The sequence below is a fragment of the Sturnus vulgaris genome, chromosome 1 (assembly GCF_052056855.1).
Source record: "Sturnus vulgaris isolate bStuVul1 chromosome 1, bStuVul1.hap1, whole genome shotgun sequence".
In the NCBI taxonomy this organism is placed as follows: Eukaryota; Metazoa; Chordata; class Aves; order Passeriformes; family Sturnidae; genus Sturnus; species Sturnus vulgaris.
Window position 1 is genome coordinate 2,975,544 of NC_142243.1, and position 16,865 is coordinate 2,992,408.

Here is a 16,865-nt window from a genome sequence, read left to right on the forward strand (position 1 = left end):
GATGAAAACAATTTTACCTGCTGCTGTGATGCTAATTCTTTTCATCTGGAGAGTGGCTCCTTATGGCAGCTCTGATTCAATTAAGGATTACAGGGCCCTATATTTCCCTTTCCTGACAGTGTGTGCTAAGCAAGTGCAAATGAATTACAGCCCAATTATTTTCCCCTGATCCCTAATGACCCTGGGTGCATCCATGCACCGAGATCTATGGGAGAACTTAAAGAGAATGAAAAAAAAAACCACAGGAGTGCTCTGCTTTTGGCACCTGGCCCTGGTTTTTATACATGCAAATAGAGTTTCCTGTTCATGGAACACAACCAAGCAAAACACCATGTCACCAACACAGTGCAGAGAAGGGTGTCCTCACGCTGACCCTTCTCAGGGATCTGCTCTTCCAAGGGTGCCTGGAAAGCTTCTGCTCCCAAGGGTGGTGGGGAATTAGCAGAACACACTGGGGCATCCTCCGAGGGGCTTTCCTGGTGCTGCAGCTTCATCTCCACCTGTGTAAAACGTGGGGGCCATGTGCTGGCCTCTCCCTTCCTGCTCATGTTCCTCCTGTCCCTTCTCCCTGTGTCCCCAACACTGTCTTTGGTGCTGTATCATCACCTCTTGTCCACAGGAATTTTGGCACATTCATATGTTTGTTTTTTTTTTTCTTTCCTGCTTTCTGCTGCTGTCTCTCCTTTACTGGCTCATTAAAAAAAAAAAAAAAAAAAAAAAAAAGAAGTGCAATTTGCCTGTTTCAGAGATGCCAGTTCTGGTAAAACCACCAAGGATTGAGGTTTCCCCTCCCTTACCCCAGCACTTCATAATTTATGACACAACAGCATCTCCCAGGCTGTCCTCAAGCAACTTGGACAATTCCTCAGAGTCATCAACCCCCGAGGGCTTGAAACTGAAGAGTGAAAGGCCTGAAAAGAGGGAGAGCAAGAGTGTTCCTCTTGGCTTGTCCCATCTCATCCTGGGTGCCAGCGCCTTTTCCAGTTGTGTGTCCTCTGTTGGCTCATGTGGAGCAGGTCATTTCACAGGGGTTTGTCATGGGACCACTGATTCCCGGGGCTCCTCGTGTCTCAGTTTTGGATGCTCAGTGCCTGGGGAGCCTCTCCCCATCACACCAGAGAGAACTCAGCCTGGAAGCCGGAGCAGCGGCGTGTTTTGGGCGAGCACTTGGTCAGCATGGAGATCTGGGTGCTGAAGTTGGTGCCATTGCTGCCCAGGGAAGGGTGGTGGTACTTCATGTCCGAGCCCAGGAACCTCTCCAGGTGCCACCTCCGCCACTTCCTCTTGAGCTCAGCTTGCACCTGGGCGTGGGGAAGACAGAAAAGGCAGCACAGGGCATCACTTGGTGCTGTTCTGGCCTGATGATGTGAGCAGCCATGGGTAACCCACCCACCACGGGGCCAAGGAGAAAAGGAGACTCAGGGGTGACCTTGTCACTCTCTACAGATCCCTGAAAGGTGGCTGTGTCACCTGGGGTTGGTCTCTGTCTCCAGGCAGCACTGACAGAAACAGAGGACACAGCCCTAAGCTGAGACAATAGAAATAGAGGTTGGATATTAGGGAAAAGTTTTTCACAGAAAGAGTAAGTACTGGAGTAATGTGCCCGGGGAGGTGGTGGAGTCACCATCCCTGGATGTGTTTAATAAAAGCCTGGATGTGGCACTGGGTGCCATGGGTTAGTTGAGGTGTCAGGGCTGGGTTGGACTCGATGATCTTGGAGGTCTCTTCCAACCCAGTGATCCTGTGATTCTGTGAATTCTATGATTCTGGGAATCTGTGATCCTGTGAATTCTGTGATTCTGTGATTCTGTGAATTCTTTGATTCTATGAATTCTTTGATTCTGTGATTCTGTGAATTCAGTGAAATAATTACTTTATAAAGGCCACTAATCTTGGCTTGGCCAGAACTTTTAACCACACAAAGGGGACACTCCAGCTGGTAAATTACTGGAGCAGAAATCCCTAAAGGAATTTCTTATTTGTACAGTCAAGGTGCCAGACAACTTAACTTCAATGACAACACTTTGTGAGTATAATTAAGATGCTTTCTTTTTCAGTGCCCTGGTTTTGGTCCAAATAGAAATGATGTAACTACAGCTTGTTTTTAAGGCTGTCAATACAGCTGTGCTTTTTTTGACAGAAGCTGTTTGCTGCTGCTCAGAGAGTTTGCAGAAATAACCTGGTTTACACCATCCCAATTCAAATCCTGAACAAATCTGGCCACAGTCCTTGTCCCCTCCTGCAGCCCTCCAGTGCAAATTTTATGTAACAGCATGAATTAGGTGAAACAACTGTGACTGAAGGGCTCTGGGCTGAACAAACACAGGAACAGCACAATCCCAGCATGAGAATGCCAGGACTAAAATATGGGAAAGTCAAGATTAATCCTGGCAGGCATAAACACATTGACCTGCACTGCTCTGTGCTTAACAAGTCACACCAATGGCTGTGCTGGTTTTAGCAGTGGGTGTGATCCTGGCGAGGATTCCTGGAGGCAATAAACATGAGCAGGGCTTAGATGGGATTTATCCTGCCCTGCTGAAGGTGGTCCCTTGGGATCAGGGATTGTGCAAGTTCACACAGGAGTTCTGCTGATGCTGTTTTATGAGGGAAGGATGGGCTCAGCAGCAACACTACAGTGCACACACAGGTCCTGATGTGTTTAGTAATTGTTTTTATGAATTGTGCTGAAAAGTGTCGGGTGACACTTTTGGTTGAATTGTTTTCCTGGAGAGAGAGATGTGATTTGGATGCTTCCCCCCAGTATTGTAACATCAGGATCAGGAATGGGACACTTCTCAATCCACTCTCCACATGCATTCATTCTGCAAACATTAACCAAAAACCACCGAGGGTCTGTTCTTACCTCTCCATTGAGAAAGCAGTACAGAACAGCCACCACGAATCCCTGGGGAAAGGATAAAACAGGATTTTAGCACTACAGCATTTTAGTAGGAGAGAGTGTAGATCCATTCAGCTTTCAAAGGAGAGATCACACAATCACAGAATTGTTCAGGTGGGAAAAGACCTCTAAAGTCATGAAGCCAAACCATTCCCCCAGCACAGCCAAGTCCACCACTAACCCATGTCCCCAAGTGCCACATCTGCACAGGTTTTGTACACTTCCAGCTGTCAGATATGCAGTGATGAAGATTTAGACAGGGATGTTAATCTTTCACCACTGAATGAAACTTGCTGCTCAAAGCCCCATCCACCATGGCCTTGGACATGTCAATAATTCATAAACTGAACTGGGCTGCTTATTTTTCTCCCTTAATATGAAAAAACATAGAGAGACCAATGTACAGAGGAACATTTTCTTCTCATTTCCTAAAATGAGAGAAGAGAATCTCCTGGAAGACAAAATATAAATTTATCTTTCATCCTGGCCAGGCTGGAGTGAGATTTTCCACAAAGATACAAGAGCAGGATGGGGCATGTCCAGGAAAAACCCATGTCCAGCTCATTGCATTTCTCCCTGGTGACAAACCTGGTGATCCAAATGGTGGCTTACCTGGAATGACCCAACCACGAGCTCAAAGACCAGCTTCACTTCTGCTTTGAAATTGTCAGGGAAGAAAGCAAACATGATGTAGTGAATGCCAAAGAGAGGGATCAGCAGCAGAGTGGACTTGGCCAGCCTCCTGTTGGAAAGACAAACATGAGCCACGAGGGGAGAGGGAAGAGGGTAAGAGGCTGAGGAATCCTACAGCTGAGCCCTGTGAAACCCCAAAAATTTATTATTTCTCCTTGTCCCACAGACTGCAGATGGCTGGTGATTTCAGACCTGGTGGCACCATAAAATGTGACGTTTTTATTCCCAGTAGCTCCACTGAAGGTATTTCTTTCTCCCTCCTCTCTTCTTCCCCTCCCACCAGAGATCTTTTTTTCATCTCCACAAGCTAAATCATCATCTAGAAATGTCTTTGTTTGCCTGGGATTTCTGAAAATTACAGCTTCTGGGAGAGAAATGGTATGTTTAGCTTGGAATAATGACAGGCTACTGCACAATGAATGTCTCCAAAGGAGGGGGATGAACAGTATGAGTGCTTAATGGCATCGTGCTGGGTAATCAGAGGTCTAATTAGGAAGAGATGATAATGTATTAAATATAATCATTATTAAAAAGTAGCTGGCAGAAAGAAAATGAAACCAAGGGTCTAAAGATGCTTGTGGGGGTTTTGTCTCCCTTGGTCACTCGTAACCTGTGACATCTCCCCCTCTCTCAGAGGCTTCTGGAGGAAATAAAGCTAAAGCTGGGATGTTGGAAATATTAATTTTCCACCTGCAACCCCTCCAAACCTCATCAGGCTCAGACCTCTCAGCCCATCTTCATTTATTTGCCACCTGCATGAGCCCACAGGGAGGCTGCTGTGGCAGCTTTGTGCAGAGGATGCTCATCCCTGAGCATCCCAGAGCTCCTCTGTAGCTCTCCCTGGGCCTGGCCCAGAGACAGCTCAATTATGGCTGTGATTGGAAGCTGTGGCTCATCCCATGCCAAATGAGATCCCAATCATCCCAGGCAAAATGAGAGCCTGCAGGAAGCTGAGGAGCTTCACAGGAGTTGGCCTTTCCCACATCCCTCACTGGCAGGCACATCCCTGCTCATAGGGATCCAATATCTGAGTTCTCTTGGATTCCTTGCTCTGCCAGGCAGTGTCCCTGTCCCTGTCACAGGTGCCACTGTCTCTGGTGATCATCAATCAGTGTTCCCTGTTCCTCACTCCCAGAAGCAGCTCTGGCCAATGGGACCCATGGTGGTATCACCAAGCCCTGATCCCCCCAGCTCCTGACATGTGAGAAAGTCACACATTTCCCCAGCATCCAGTGAATATCAACAGTGGATTTGCAGAGACTTCTCTTCTCTCCCCAGTCTCTGAGGAACATCGGCCTAGAGGAGATGTGGTGCTACCTTTGTGTCCCACATTGACAGAGATGCTGTTTGTAACCTCCAGTGGCTTAGAAAATTTTATCTTATCATTGCAGAAAACACTGGGGCCTTAATTACAATATTTTCCCTCCTGGCTGGACTGTGGTAATGGAAAGGACATAAATGACAAAACTTGAGCTCCTTCCTCCAATTTGGACTCACAGCAGTCTCTTGCTCCCAACACTGAGCTTCACCAGATACTGAATTTTAGATTTTATTTTGGCATCAAGGCAAGGGCTCTGTGATTTTTAAAGGACTCCACCACCTAAACACTGCACTCAGGAAAATCATCACCTGGAAGAATAATTTCTTCCAGGAAGCTCAATCCTGGCTGTGCAGGAGCAGAACTGCTTGGGGGATTGTCTAAAGCTGGTTAAATCTGCTGGAAGCCATGGATTCTCAAAAACCTCATTACTCTCATTCCCAGCACATCCTGGATCTCCCCTCTCTGACAGATACACGTGGTCACAGGTAATTTTGAGAAAACTTGTGTCCATTAACCTGCATGGAACCTTCCCTGTCCTTGGAAGTGGGCAAGAGCGAACCAACATTTCAGTCACGCTCCTTGAAATCAGAGTGGAAAAGCAGCTCAGAGGACTTTGATGAAAATATTGATCCACGGACATGGACAGAATGGGGAGATGAATTATACTCAAGTTTTCTGTTGCAGATGATAAATTCTATTTGCCTGAAATATTGCTGCCCCATTCTTGCACGTGTCCCTGTCATTTCCAGAAAACTGTTTTGGGAGACTCGTTTTTAGAGCTTCCAGCACATGAAAGCCCAGCTCCGTGTGTGCAGCATTAATGAGGGAGTCAGCAGCACACCTCAACTTCCAGCTGGCACTGAAACTCAGACCTTTAGGAGCTGAACAGTGCTGTCAGCATGTCAGCAGGCTGTGTTTGTAGAAAATAAACAATATAAAATACACATGAGAATGAGGGGGAAGTGCAGATGAAATATCCAGGATGCTGTTAGTTTAAAACAGATTTGTCTCAGATTTGGCAGGAGGAACCCACACAGAGTCATTTGGTTGGAAAAGCCCTCCAAACCATTAAGTCCAAGCTGTTCCTGATCCCCACCTTGTCCCCAGCCCAGGGCACTGAGTGCCACCTCCAGCCCTTCCTTGAACACCTCCAGGGATGGGGAGTCCAAACCTCCATGAACAGCCCCTTACAATGCTTCACAACCCTTTTGGTGAAGAAATTCCTCCTGATGTCCAACCTGAACCTCTCCAGGCACAACTTGAGGCCATTTCCTCTCATCCTGTCCCTTGTTGCCTGGGAGCAGAGCCTGATCCCCACCTGGCTCCAACCTCCTGTCAGGGAGTTGTGGAGAGCAATAAGATCTCCCTGAGCCTCCTCTTCTCCAGGCTAAACACCCCCAGCTCCCTCAACATTTCAGCAGCAGTTTTTTGCTAAGAACCGTTGGGTCCTGCAGTCAAACCCCAGATGGCTCCACAGATTGTTGTCTAAAAGTAAAAATCTTAGGACCACTCTGAGAAGTTGCCCTGGTGGGATCTAACCTTCAGTTTCACACAATTAATATTTGTTTCCATAGGAAAGTGTGATGTCTTGTTGACTGCAGTGAATACAGTCAAGAGATTTCCAGCTGCCCCAGCCAGATGTGGCTGGGTGACAAGGGGACAAGTGTCCCATAGATCCTGTGTCCTGTGGGACACGTCCATGCAAATTTTGGAAGTGTCCTAAAACACCTCAAATGGCTTGGAAACCTAAAACTTTAAGGTCAGGTTGGAAGATGCTCTGAGCAACCTGGGATAGTGGAAGGTGACCCTGCCCATGGTAGGGGTTGAAGCTGAATGAACTTTAAGGTCCCTTAAAACCCAAAATTTTGTGGGATTCTCTGGTTCTGTCAAGTGAGCAACTGATTCATTCCCTAATGGATCTGAGCTGTCCTTGCAGGTGGTGAAGGAAGGTGAGGATCTGTAGATGTCAGGATCAGCTGTCCTTCAGCAGAACCCCCTGCTGGGAGGTCAGTGAGGGGCACTCTGTGTTTTACCAACATCCCCTACATTTATAAGGCAAAAAGAGCTTTCCTGGCAGCTCCCACCTCACTGGAAAATGTGTCCTGAGCCCAAAGCCCAGCATGACCTCTGAGATAATCTGGGCACAACTCTTCAGATGCACGTTGGCAGCACTGAGGTGAACAGGAGTCAGCAGTGCCAGTACTAGAACACATTTAAATATGCTGATTTAATCTGTGCACCTGCTGCAAACCTGGGATGCAAAGATAAAATTCCCAATCCAGAAGAGAAGGTAGCAGAAAGCACAGAGTATGGTAATGTTGGTGTATTGTGATGACAGAAAAACAGGTAATTTGCTTTGGCTGCTGCCAGGAAAACTAAGGTCAAAAACTGGCATTTCCTTTCATAAATCTGAGAATCTCTCGAGGCAGATTAAATGAATAATTCAATGTCACCAGGAGAAAGTCTCAGTGCTGTAGGACAGGATTTAAGGAACATATTGCTATTGTTTTCCATCCTACAGGAAGATGAACTGAGATTTTTCAGGGTACCCAAAAGCACAGCTCCCTCTGAAGACAAAGATTTACGAGCAGTGACCGTGCAGACACTGGACTTTTTTTCATTTAATTCTTTTCTAGGAAATGTTTCATAAATATCCAGGATAGCTGAAAAGCAGAGCCAGAACAGTGGGAAGAGTCAAAAATAATCTTTTATTTTATTTGCATCGAAGCCAGAATAAATCCATGCAGATAGACATTTCTTTCACTCTTAAAATATTGCAGCTGAGACCAGCCTTGGCCACTGAGAGAGATGTTGATCTCTCCTGCATGTTGTTCATTATATAAAGCCCCATTAAGGTCAACCTCATATCCCCGGAATAAAAGCATTAAGTCAAGTAAAACTTCTAAGACAGTGATCCTTCTCAACAGAGAAGAGGAATGAATTGAGTTAATGCAATCTCCTTTAGAGATCTCTTTTAGGATAAGGAAAATTTGTCATAGATCCTACTGAATGGTAATTTTTTACATCTCTCCTTCTTTAAAACTGAAAGTCAGGAAACAAAAGGCTGTATACTGTGGAGAGCAACTTTTTTGTTTTCCATCAGGGTCGATCTGCCATCAGAAACCAATAAATATGAAATACTTGAAGAAAAATTATATTTTGCTTCATGATCATTATTATTACTCTCATTTCTTCATCATTAATCCCAGGAGAAATCCCTCTCACCTGCCACAAACTGACATAAAACCTGCCCAGCTGTTTTAGCAAATGCTCCATTTCCTGAGTCCTAATCTGCTTTAAGCAATTAAAATTAATTGATTTTGATCAGCGCAGACAGACGCGATCACGAACCAAGGCGCAATAATGAACTATCAAACAACCAGGCAGGTTTCCCAAAAACCACAGGATAGGGCTGGAAAAGTCTGGGACTTACGAATATTGGCTGGTTTCGTTGTGCCCAACATCTGGGGAATGCAGCTTCTGGACTAAGATACGGATGATGCAGATGAAGAGGATGAAGTTCACCTGTCGAGATGGGAAGAGAGGGGTAAAACATCAGGATTTTTCTCCAGGGAAAAGAGCCCATCACTAGAGGGGAATTCCTCTCCCTGGGATGTTTTTGTCATGGAAGGAGCTGCCAGGGGAATTCCTCTCCCTGGAATGCTTTTGCTGTTTAACAAGCTGTCTTGGGGTTACAGCCTTATGATGCTCGTATTCCCAATGTTCTGTTGGTGTTGAATATTGAGTTCTGCAGCTTTAAGACTGGTTCCAGGAGTGAAGGGGGAGAGAAGAGGTGCAGAGTTTGCTACCAGAGACTGCACTTGCTCCCTGCTTGGATCTGTTCCCTAAAGGAGCCCCATTCAGAGTTTTCCTCCCAAATTTGCCCTAAGCCAGGACACAAGCCATGAGCAGAGAGCCCCTCTCGGGGGCAGGGAGCACACAGAAAACCGACACAGGATGGCATCTTGGGCCTGACATCAGCCTGCTTGGGACTTCGTGTCATACATCCCAAGTATGATGATGTCAAGCCCATCGAGCACAGCTCCGCACGACGTCCGGGAAGGAGCCTTGGGACCCGGCGGTGACACGGCCTGGCTGCTGAGCCTGGAGAGCCAGGGAAACCAAACCACACCAAACCACACCACACCAAACCACACCACACCAAACCACACCACGGGGCAGGATGCACTCCAGCAGGCCTCTGCTCAATCCTATTTGATGCCGTAGGATTTAGCTTTTATAGTTTTCAAGTCCGGCTTTAGTTCTAAAACTCTATAGCCTGTCAGCTGCTGTTCTTCCATTTTATTCAGACAAAACAATTCCTGTCTAGGCCTGAAACTCAAGGACACCTCACTGCCTCAGGCCCCAAAAAATATAAACAAAAGTGAGTTGGGGGGAGAAAACTGGGGATGTGAAGCTGCAATTGGAGGATTAACCCCTGGTATGTAAATGGACCAAACTTTCAACTGTATGAAAAACTCGTGACCATTGTCCACCTTGGGTGTAGCCCCTCTCCGAGGCTTTTAACTGCCCAAGGTGCACCTATTGAAGGCTTTTAATAAACACCCACTTTTATTCTCTTCATCTTGTCTAGCCTCTGTTTCAGGTAGCCACTCCAAGGCATCGTACTGGCCATGTCCTGTCTGGAGACCTTGTGCAGCAAGGGACAGACCTCCTCAAGGCAGTGGAAAACATTCCCTCCTGGCATGTTAGACCAGAGAAGTCTGGCTCATACCCAGATTTTAGGTGGTTCTTTTTCACCCCAAAATCTCACAGTGCTCTACCAATGTACTCAAGCAATGTGAACCTTATTTCATAGCAAAGGTGTAGAGCTGAGAATGGGAATGTCCTGATGGCATGAACTGAATAAAAATCTGCTTCCTTCAAGGTCCTCTCCATTGAGTCATCCTGTTATCCATGCACCACAGACAACAGAAAAGCAATGACAGATTCCTGGAGACTTAGTCCAGTTTTAGATTGGCACGTAACCCCTTTCTTTATCCTTTCATGGTCAGTGAATGTGCAAATGATTCTGATTTTCAGAGGCTCAGCAGCTGGAAGGGATTGTGTTAAACCAGCCAGTCTGATTCCCTGCAAAAATAGATTATAAGATTTCTTCCAGCAATTCCTGCACTTATCACAACAATAGATGAATAAAACAGACTGAAGCCCATCTCTCAAATAGACACTCTTTTTCCAAAGCCTATGAGTGATAGAATATTAATTGCATTTCTTGGTTATGATGCATTGCCTAATCACTTCTTACCTATCCTGAACCATTTATCATAGTTTCTGTTTGTATCTATTTCCTCAAATGAACAGTTTGTGTGTCTGATTTGGTGGCAAGTAAAATTTATTAGTCCAAACCAGTATTATCTAGATCAATTACACTGATGAGCATTGATAACACACAAGCTGCTGCAAGGAAGGCAAGAATGGAGCAATTAAATTCTGACTGTGTTGGCTTGGAGCAGTCAAAAGCAAACATGGAGTGGGGTTTGATATATGGGCTTGGTATAACCTTGGAATTCCACGGCAGAAGACAGAGGAATCAGGATATTGGAGAAGTTGTTTAGATTATTTTTTATCCCTAGAGTATAATCAAAGGAAATCAATGTGTTCCCAGTGCTTAACACCTTGTACACAAGATATATCTCATGTACCTCAAAGATCTTATAGATCTTGTCTATTTTCTTGTAGATCTTATATAATAAACTTTCTTTATAGATCTTTTCTATCTATTTCTTCCTTACACTCAGATATCAGATGTATTCCCATGGATTTGGGGGAAATGCTGCATTACTCCCTGGAGAAACCTGCTGTTCATCAGCCAGGGGCTATCAGCCCCTTCCTTTAGGACAGATTTATAGGATATCTGCTGAAAGAAAATCAGGAACTGCTGGGCAAATTCTGATTGGCAATGAGGAAAAGATTTATTGGCCAAAAGAAAATACAGACCCATTGATCTGAAGAGAATAAAAGGGTGTGTTTTTTGACTGAAAGCTTATCTCAGGAAAGGGAAAATACTATCTATAGCTTTCCAGGATGATATAAATATTTGGAGATGTGTCATCTAACTACTGTGTTTCTTTGCAGTGAGGTAAACAGAGCAAGATGTCATTATTGAAACCTTCAGTCTGGAATCCCTGCATGATAAATGCCACAGAGAAAAAAAAAGTCTTCCTGTAAAGGTCATAATGTACATGGAATAAGAAGAATCTCTACAGAAAGATTTCTGTTTAAAAGAGATACATTTGATTTGATTTTTTGCTTTTTTCTGCTTCCCTTCCCACATCCTTGACTTCATTTAAGAAAATTCAAAGTTAAGTTTAACTCCAGTTCATTTGATTTTAAGGTTTGGATCCATGCCCAACAGAGCAACGTTCAACAAGGATGGAAGAACCCAGAATTCCTCAGAAGTGTCCTGGCTTCTGTGGTCAGGATTGATCATATCCAGAGAATAAAAATAAAACGCTTCTGTTGATTTTTCTGGAAATGAGCCAAGCTCCTCTAGAACTTGCTCCAAAAATACACAGCTGGAATGCAACTCTGTACTGGGTGCAAGGGGCAAATTCCTGAGGGAATTCATCTACTCCTTTTTTATCTAAGTGGAGATTCATGGTAGGACTCATCTCACGTTAATTTGCAGTGTTGACATCTACAACTGAACGAGTCATCCTGGCCAGCTTGGAGAAACAAAACCACTCCTAGCCCAGGTCATCTGATGGAATTCAGGTATCCACTGGTTCCTCAGGCAAAATGAGTCTTTCCTGGGTATCCAAGCACATTCCTCAATCTCCTCTCCCATGGCCACTCCACCAAGGAGATGAAGGTGGCCAAAGCCACATCAGGTGAGCTCCACCCTGATGGCCTGGTCACTCAAACTCCTCCCATGGTCAATGCTGCAGCTGAGCTGTTGGATCCCAGAAACCTGGGATTTTTGAGCTTTCTGTGCTTTCTGGCACTGACCCCCAGGAGAACACTGCTTTGGACCTGAGGGCTTGGAGAAGGCTTCCAAAATTGAGTGATGGAGTTAAAATCATGAGTGTGTATTTAAATAGGAGTGTGTGATTTCACACGGTGAAGGGTTTTAAAATTGAGTTTTTATAATACAGCAATAGGTATGGGACAAGATGGAGGATTTTGTGTGCTGTTTCCTTTCTGTTCTTCCTTCTTCTTCATGATTTCAGGCAGTAGTTTCTGGTTGGTCAGTGCTGCACTGAGGGTCACAGGAATTTGGTTATTGGGTTAAAGGTATAAATAATATAGGTATTAATTCTGTATTGGACTGTTTAGCTTTAAGAGACCTTGTAACTAGCTAGGTTGATCTCCACTTTGCTCACTTTTAGCTGGTAGCTGGAAGTGCTGCAGAACTCGCTGTACTTTAGATAAGATTTAATAAACAACCAAGCCTGAACACAAGAAATTCCATCTCCTTTGTGTTTTTTAATCCTGGCTCTGAGTGAAGACAGAAGAAACTTCAGACAAGCCATTGATTAAGTGGTGAAAACACCACCCCGTTACAGTGAGGATGTTTATCTGGAGGAGAATTTCCTCATCTTAAGGCAAATGTTTGATGTACAGTGAGATTTTACCTGGCAGTGCATTTAATGGGCATTTACAGGACAATTCTCAACACCCCTTCACCCCTCCCCACTTAGGACCAAAGATGGCTTTGCAGCCAGCAGAATGTGCTGATACTTTACCAAAATAGACACCAAAATAGGAGTTTTAATGATCCACCAGAATGGGGATTCCACTATTTCTTCCCAGCACCTAAAAAAGAAACAAAGCCAGACTTAAAACATCAAGCACAGCAAGCAAGCAGGTCTGTAACCTTCTCAGCTTTCCCTAAAAGCTAAGCTTTGCTAGGCTGGGTTGTGTGAAGAGGACTAAACCTTGTGTGCATGGACTGAGAATGGCCAAAATTTGCTTTGCAGTGGCTGTGGGCACTGGTAGGTAGCAGATATCCCAGATGTGATGCCAATTTTTTCCCCTTGGCCAAGGAATGGGCTGGAGGATGTTAAGCAGGATGAATGTGGGGGAGGAGGGTGATTTTCTTAAATTTTCCAACACTGAGCTCTGCTGCAAGGAAATTCTATTGAAACCATGAAAATCGATGAAAATCCATGAAAAGATTCATCAGGGCTCCAGTGCTCTGCACCATCCTGGATGGACTGGCACCAGTAGAAAAAAAAAATTAAAAAAATCACATACTTCTGAAAAAAGTAACATCCAATGGTGGGGTTAGCCCCACTAAATCCAGCAAGCTGCCCCTGAGCTATGGATTGAGATGGAAAAGCCCACAGGGTCCAGGGTGGGATTTATTTCCTCCCTGAAGGCAGAGCTGTCTGCACACAGCACTGCTCACCTGGGACTGTGTTTTAAAGAGGAAATGCTGATGTGGAAATGACTGATATTGCTTGGGACACAATTTATCTGCACAGTCAGGTGATGGAAAGTGCATTTTTAGGAAAGCATTCATGGAAATTGGGCTGCTTTCATGTAAGAATAGATGAGTGGAGCCCACTGTAGAAAATTTCACCCAGATTCAGCTCCCCTCATTCCAAATGTTGGCAGTGAAGGCAGCAGGAGATGAGGAGAGGCACTTTTAGACCTCCTTAAGCACCAACTTTGCACTTTATGGACTACACTGAGTAAATCTGCCCTAATTCTACAGGGAGATGGAGCAAACTGCTCACATACAAATGTTTCCAGTCAGGTGTATGCTGCCCTTTCATTTAAAACTAAAGTGGCCCTAATTATGTCTAGTGCACTTCATTTTTGAAATAAATTGAGACAGTCTGAATGAAAGTCAGTTTCATTGGAAGTTGGAATGTTTAAATAAAGGCTTAGTGTTGTTTAACCAATCTTACCTAATTAGGGTTTATTTAATCTGGATTAATTTCCTGTAATTTTTCTCTGCAGGTAACGAAAAAAAAAAATATCTGTGTTAAGTATTAATATATTCTGTAAATTCTTGCTCTGTTTTACTCAGCACAAAAAAATGTAGGGCTTTAAAGCCCTCAGAAAATGCAAAGAATTCTGTATTTTTATTAAGAATTGTTGGAGCTGAATAGGAATATATAGTAAGAAAAATTGGTATTTAGAATGGTTAAATCCTCCTGTCTCTGTCTCATTGTAGAGGCTATTTATTAACAGAGTAAATAAGGTCAGTTTTATGCAGATAGAGTGAAACCATAAAGGAAGTAAGTAGCCCTCAGGAAATGTGCTGGGGTGACTATAAATCAAAAATGCAGTGAGAAATCTGAGCTGCTTCTTGTACTGAAAAAAGGGCAAATCAGGACACATTTGGAGGGGAAGAATGCACAGGAGAAAATGGACTCAACTCCAGGATGTAAATGCAAGAAGTGAGGGAATGCACACTGAGGATGGAATAAGCACTTGATTCTGCATCTCTCTGGGGTGTTTTCCTATTAAACCCTTTCCAATTAGTGCAGTCTGACCAGTTGAATAAAGGCAAGAATGAGGATTTCAGGATCAAATCCTCTTTACTTGCACATATTCTTGGATAACTCTGGTATCTGCCTCATTTTCTTAGCTTCATTCTATCTGCTTCTCATACAAAATATCAAAGGCTGCTGCTAGGTTAGAAAGGATGAAAAATAGATCCTAAAATCTGCTTGAGAAAAAAAGAAAAAGAATTTTTAGCCTTTTCCTGTGGGAGAGAATTGAGTTTATTAACCAATTATTTGGTTTATTATTGGTGTTTATTAATTCCCTGCTGCGTGTTTAGTGTCAATTCTGTAGGGTGCAAAGCTCTGCTCTGAGCACGGGGCCAAATCAACACATCAATAATACAAATAATACAAATACAAATGCCCACAGATTCCCTGGAAATATCCTGACTAAGGCACTGGGAAGCAAAGAGGGAGAGTGATTGCCCTAAAATGACATTTCAGGGAGACCTTGGAGCCTTTCCTGGTTCCTGGTGGCAGGGGAGAGGAGAGAGGTGCCACTGCTGCTGGGTTTTGGGTTACTAAAGGGCAGAGCTTTCCTTGGCCATAAAGAAAAGCAGATTTATAAAGGAAAAGATAACTGAGTGCACAGGCTTACCCAACATCGAAAAAGTAAATCCTGACAATGGTCCAGGCAGTGATGAACACGGAGGGGGCACCTGAGGAGAGAAGAGATGGTGCTGCTGTCAGAAATCATGATCAAATGGTTACCTGATTTCATCAGCAGATCATTTAAAATCTGCCTCATTTCTCAGGGCTGTTCTCCCTCTCTCTCCTGAGTGACTGAGGGGGTGCCTTCCCCCCGAGGTGGGAAAATACTGCACATTTTCCACCAAGGTTGCCTTTCCCTCCCTGTGCCCATGCAAGATCAGCTGTCTGGAAGTGCCCCCAGCACATTGATTTTCCTGCTGCAGTGCCTAGAAAAAACTTTCAGGGGTGAAAAGAAGGAATAGGGATAGGAATAGGGTTAACTTGAATTAATCTCCAGTGTGGACATAAGGAGGTCACCACAGGATCTCTTCAGCAGAATTATGTTATTCTCACACCAAGGTCATCCAATAGTTAAATGTTTGATTTAGAACAATAAATATGAAATATCCCTGGGCTCTTTTGCCCTGTGAGGGAGCCTGGAGTGCCAGGTTCACACACAGCTGTAGCTGGCCAAGTGAAGCTGTCTCTGCTCCTCACTCCATGATGTTCCAAATTAGGGTGGTCTTGTCCCATCCTCGTGCTGGCTCTTTCCTCTCTCTTGTCTTTGACTGGATTTAGGTTATAAATACTCCAGGAAGGACACATCTCTTTGCTCTGTGTTACTCACAGATTATGTATACTTTATTACCAGTGATTTCCAAGTGCTATCACACTAAAGTCAGTAAGAACTGTAATTAGAGCATCCAAATGATTAATTCGTGCACAGTCCATTCCAGATCCATCCCTGATGCTCTTGCAATTGATGGATGACTGAAAGGCCAAAAGTTCCCTCAAGCACTTGCCATGTTCTGGAATTGCTCTTCTGCACCCAAGGAACCTCAGGACACATTAGGAGTGCAAGAAATTTCCTTTGATTTAAATCATTCCCTTTGTGCATTTTTCTTTAAAACCTTCCAGCTCTCCAGTGCTGAAATAAAGAATATCTGGGGCACAAGGTGAGTTTGAAGAAGGTCTGACCTGAGGAACTGAACCAAGACCTGCTCCCATCATCATCATCCTGCCCAGAGCACAGAGAATCATCTCTCCTTTGCAGTGTGAGCCCCAGCACAGCTCCTGTCACTTTCTATGGAAATTACTCCTTGGATAATTCATCAAAGCCTGAGCCCAGGCAAATCCCTGGACCTGGCACGATTTTATTTTACCTTTTCTTCTCAAGAGTCTTTCCCGCTCCAATTATTTCTCAGTTTCAGCTATTGAGAGCAGGCAGTAGGAAGTTATTTTCTTACTTAAATATAAATCTTCAACTAAATGGCATGAAAGGAGAAATAAGATCTCTGTTTCCTTTTTGGAGAAAAAAAAAGAAGTTGATCTGGTAGGGATTATTTGCTTAAGTTGGCAATTCAGTTGTGAGTTACTTTGTGAAGAGCTTCATTCTCTCTTACCATTTTTCTTATTTTATTTTGTTTTGCTTTGCTCTATTTATTTTACTATATTTTATGTTATTTTATTTTAATCATATGTTTTTTGGTTTTTTTAATGTGTTTGAGACTGGATTTGCATTAAGGCTGTAGAAATCAGCAGTGCAGTGGCAGAAGGTTACCAGCATTAGCACACAGGTGATGGGATGCAGGCTGGCCTGAATTCAGGATCTGGTTCAGTCCAGGAGTTCTCCTTTGCTGGGATCCATCCTTACAATTTATGGTCAATGCATGATATCAAATTTGAGATCCCAGTCAGGATCAAAGAATTCCTTCTCAATACCCAACCTAAATCTACTCTCTGTCAGTTTGAAGCCATTCCCTGTGTCCTCTCCCTCCAT

The 16,865-nt window shown here is 44.1% G+C and overlaps 1 protein-coding gene across 1 annotated transcript in view; it reads right to left on the reverse strand.

The window, feature by feature from the left end:
* Nucleotides 1–251: 251 nt before the first annotated feature.
* Nucleotides 252–16,865, reverse strand: part of VIPR1 (vasoactive intestinal peptide receptor 1) — a 97,295-nt gene continuing 80,681 nt past the window's right edge. The window contains exons 8-13 of the mRNA XM_014873698.2: nucleotides 14,994–15,054; nucleotides 12,623–12,692; nucleotides 8,350–8,441; nucleotides 3,515–3,644; nucleotides 2,867–2,908; nucleotides 252–1,301 (exon numbers count right to left, since the gene is read on the reverse strand). Of these exons, the coding sequence (XP_014729184.2) occupies nucleotides 1,110–1,301; nucleotides 2,867–2,908; nucleotides 3,515–3,644; nucleotides 8,350–8,441; nucleotides 12,623–12,692; nucleotides 14,994–15,054 (587 nt within the window). The 3' untranslated portion in view covers nucleotides 252–1,109. The remainder of the gene's footprint in view (nucleotides 1,302–2,866; nucleotides 2,909–3,514; nucleotides 3,645–8,349; nucleotides 8,442–12,622; nucleotides 12,693–14,993; nucleotides 15,055–16,865) is intronic.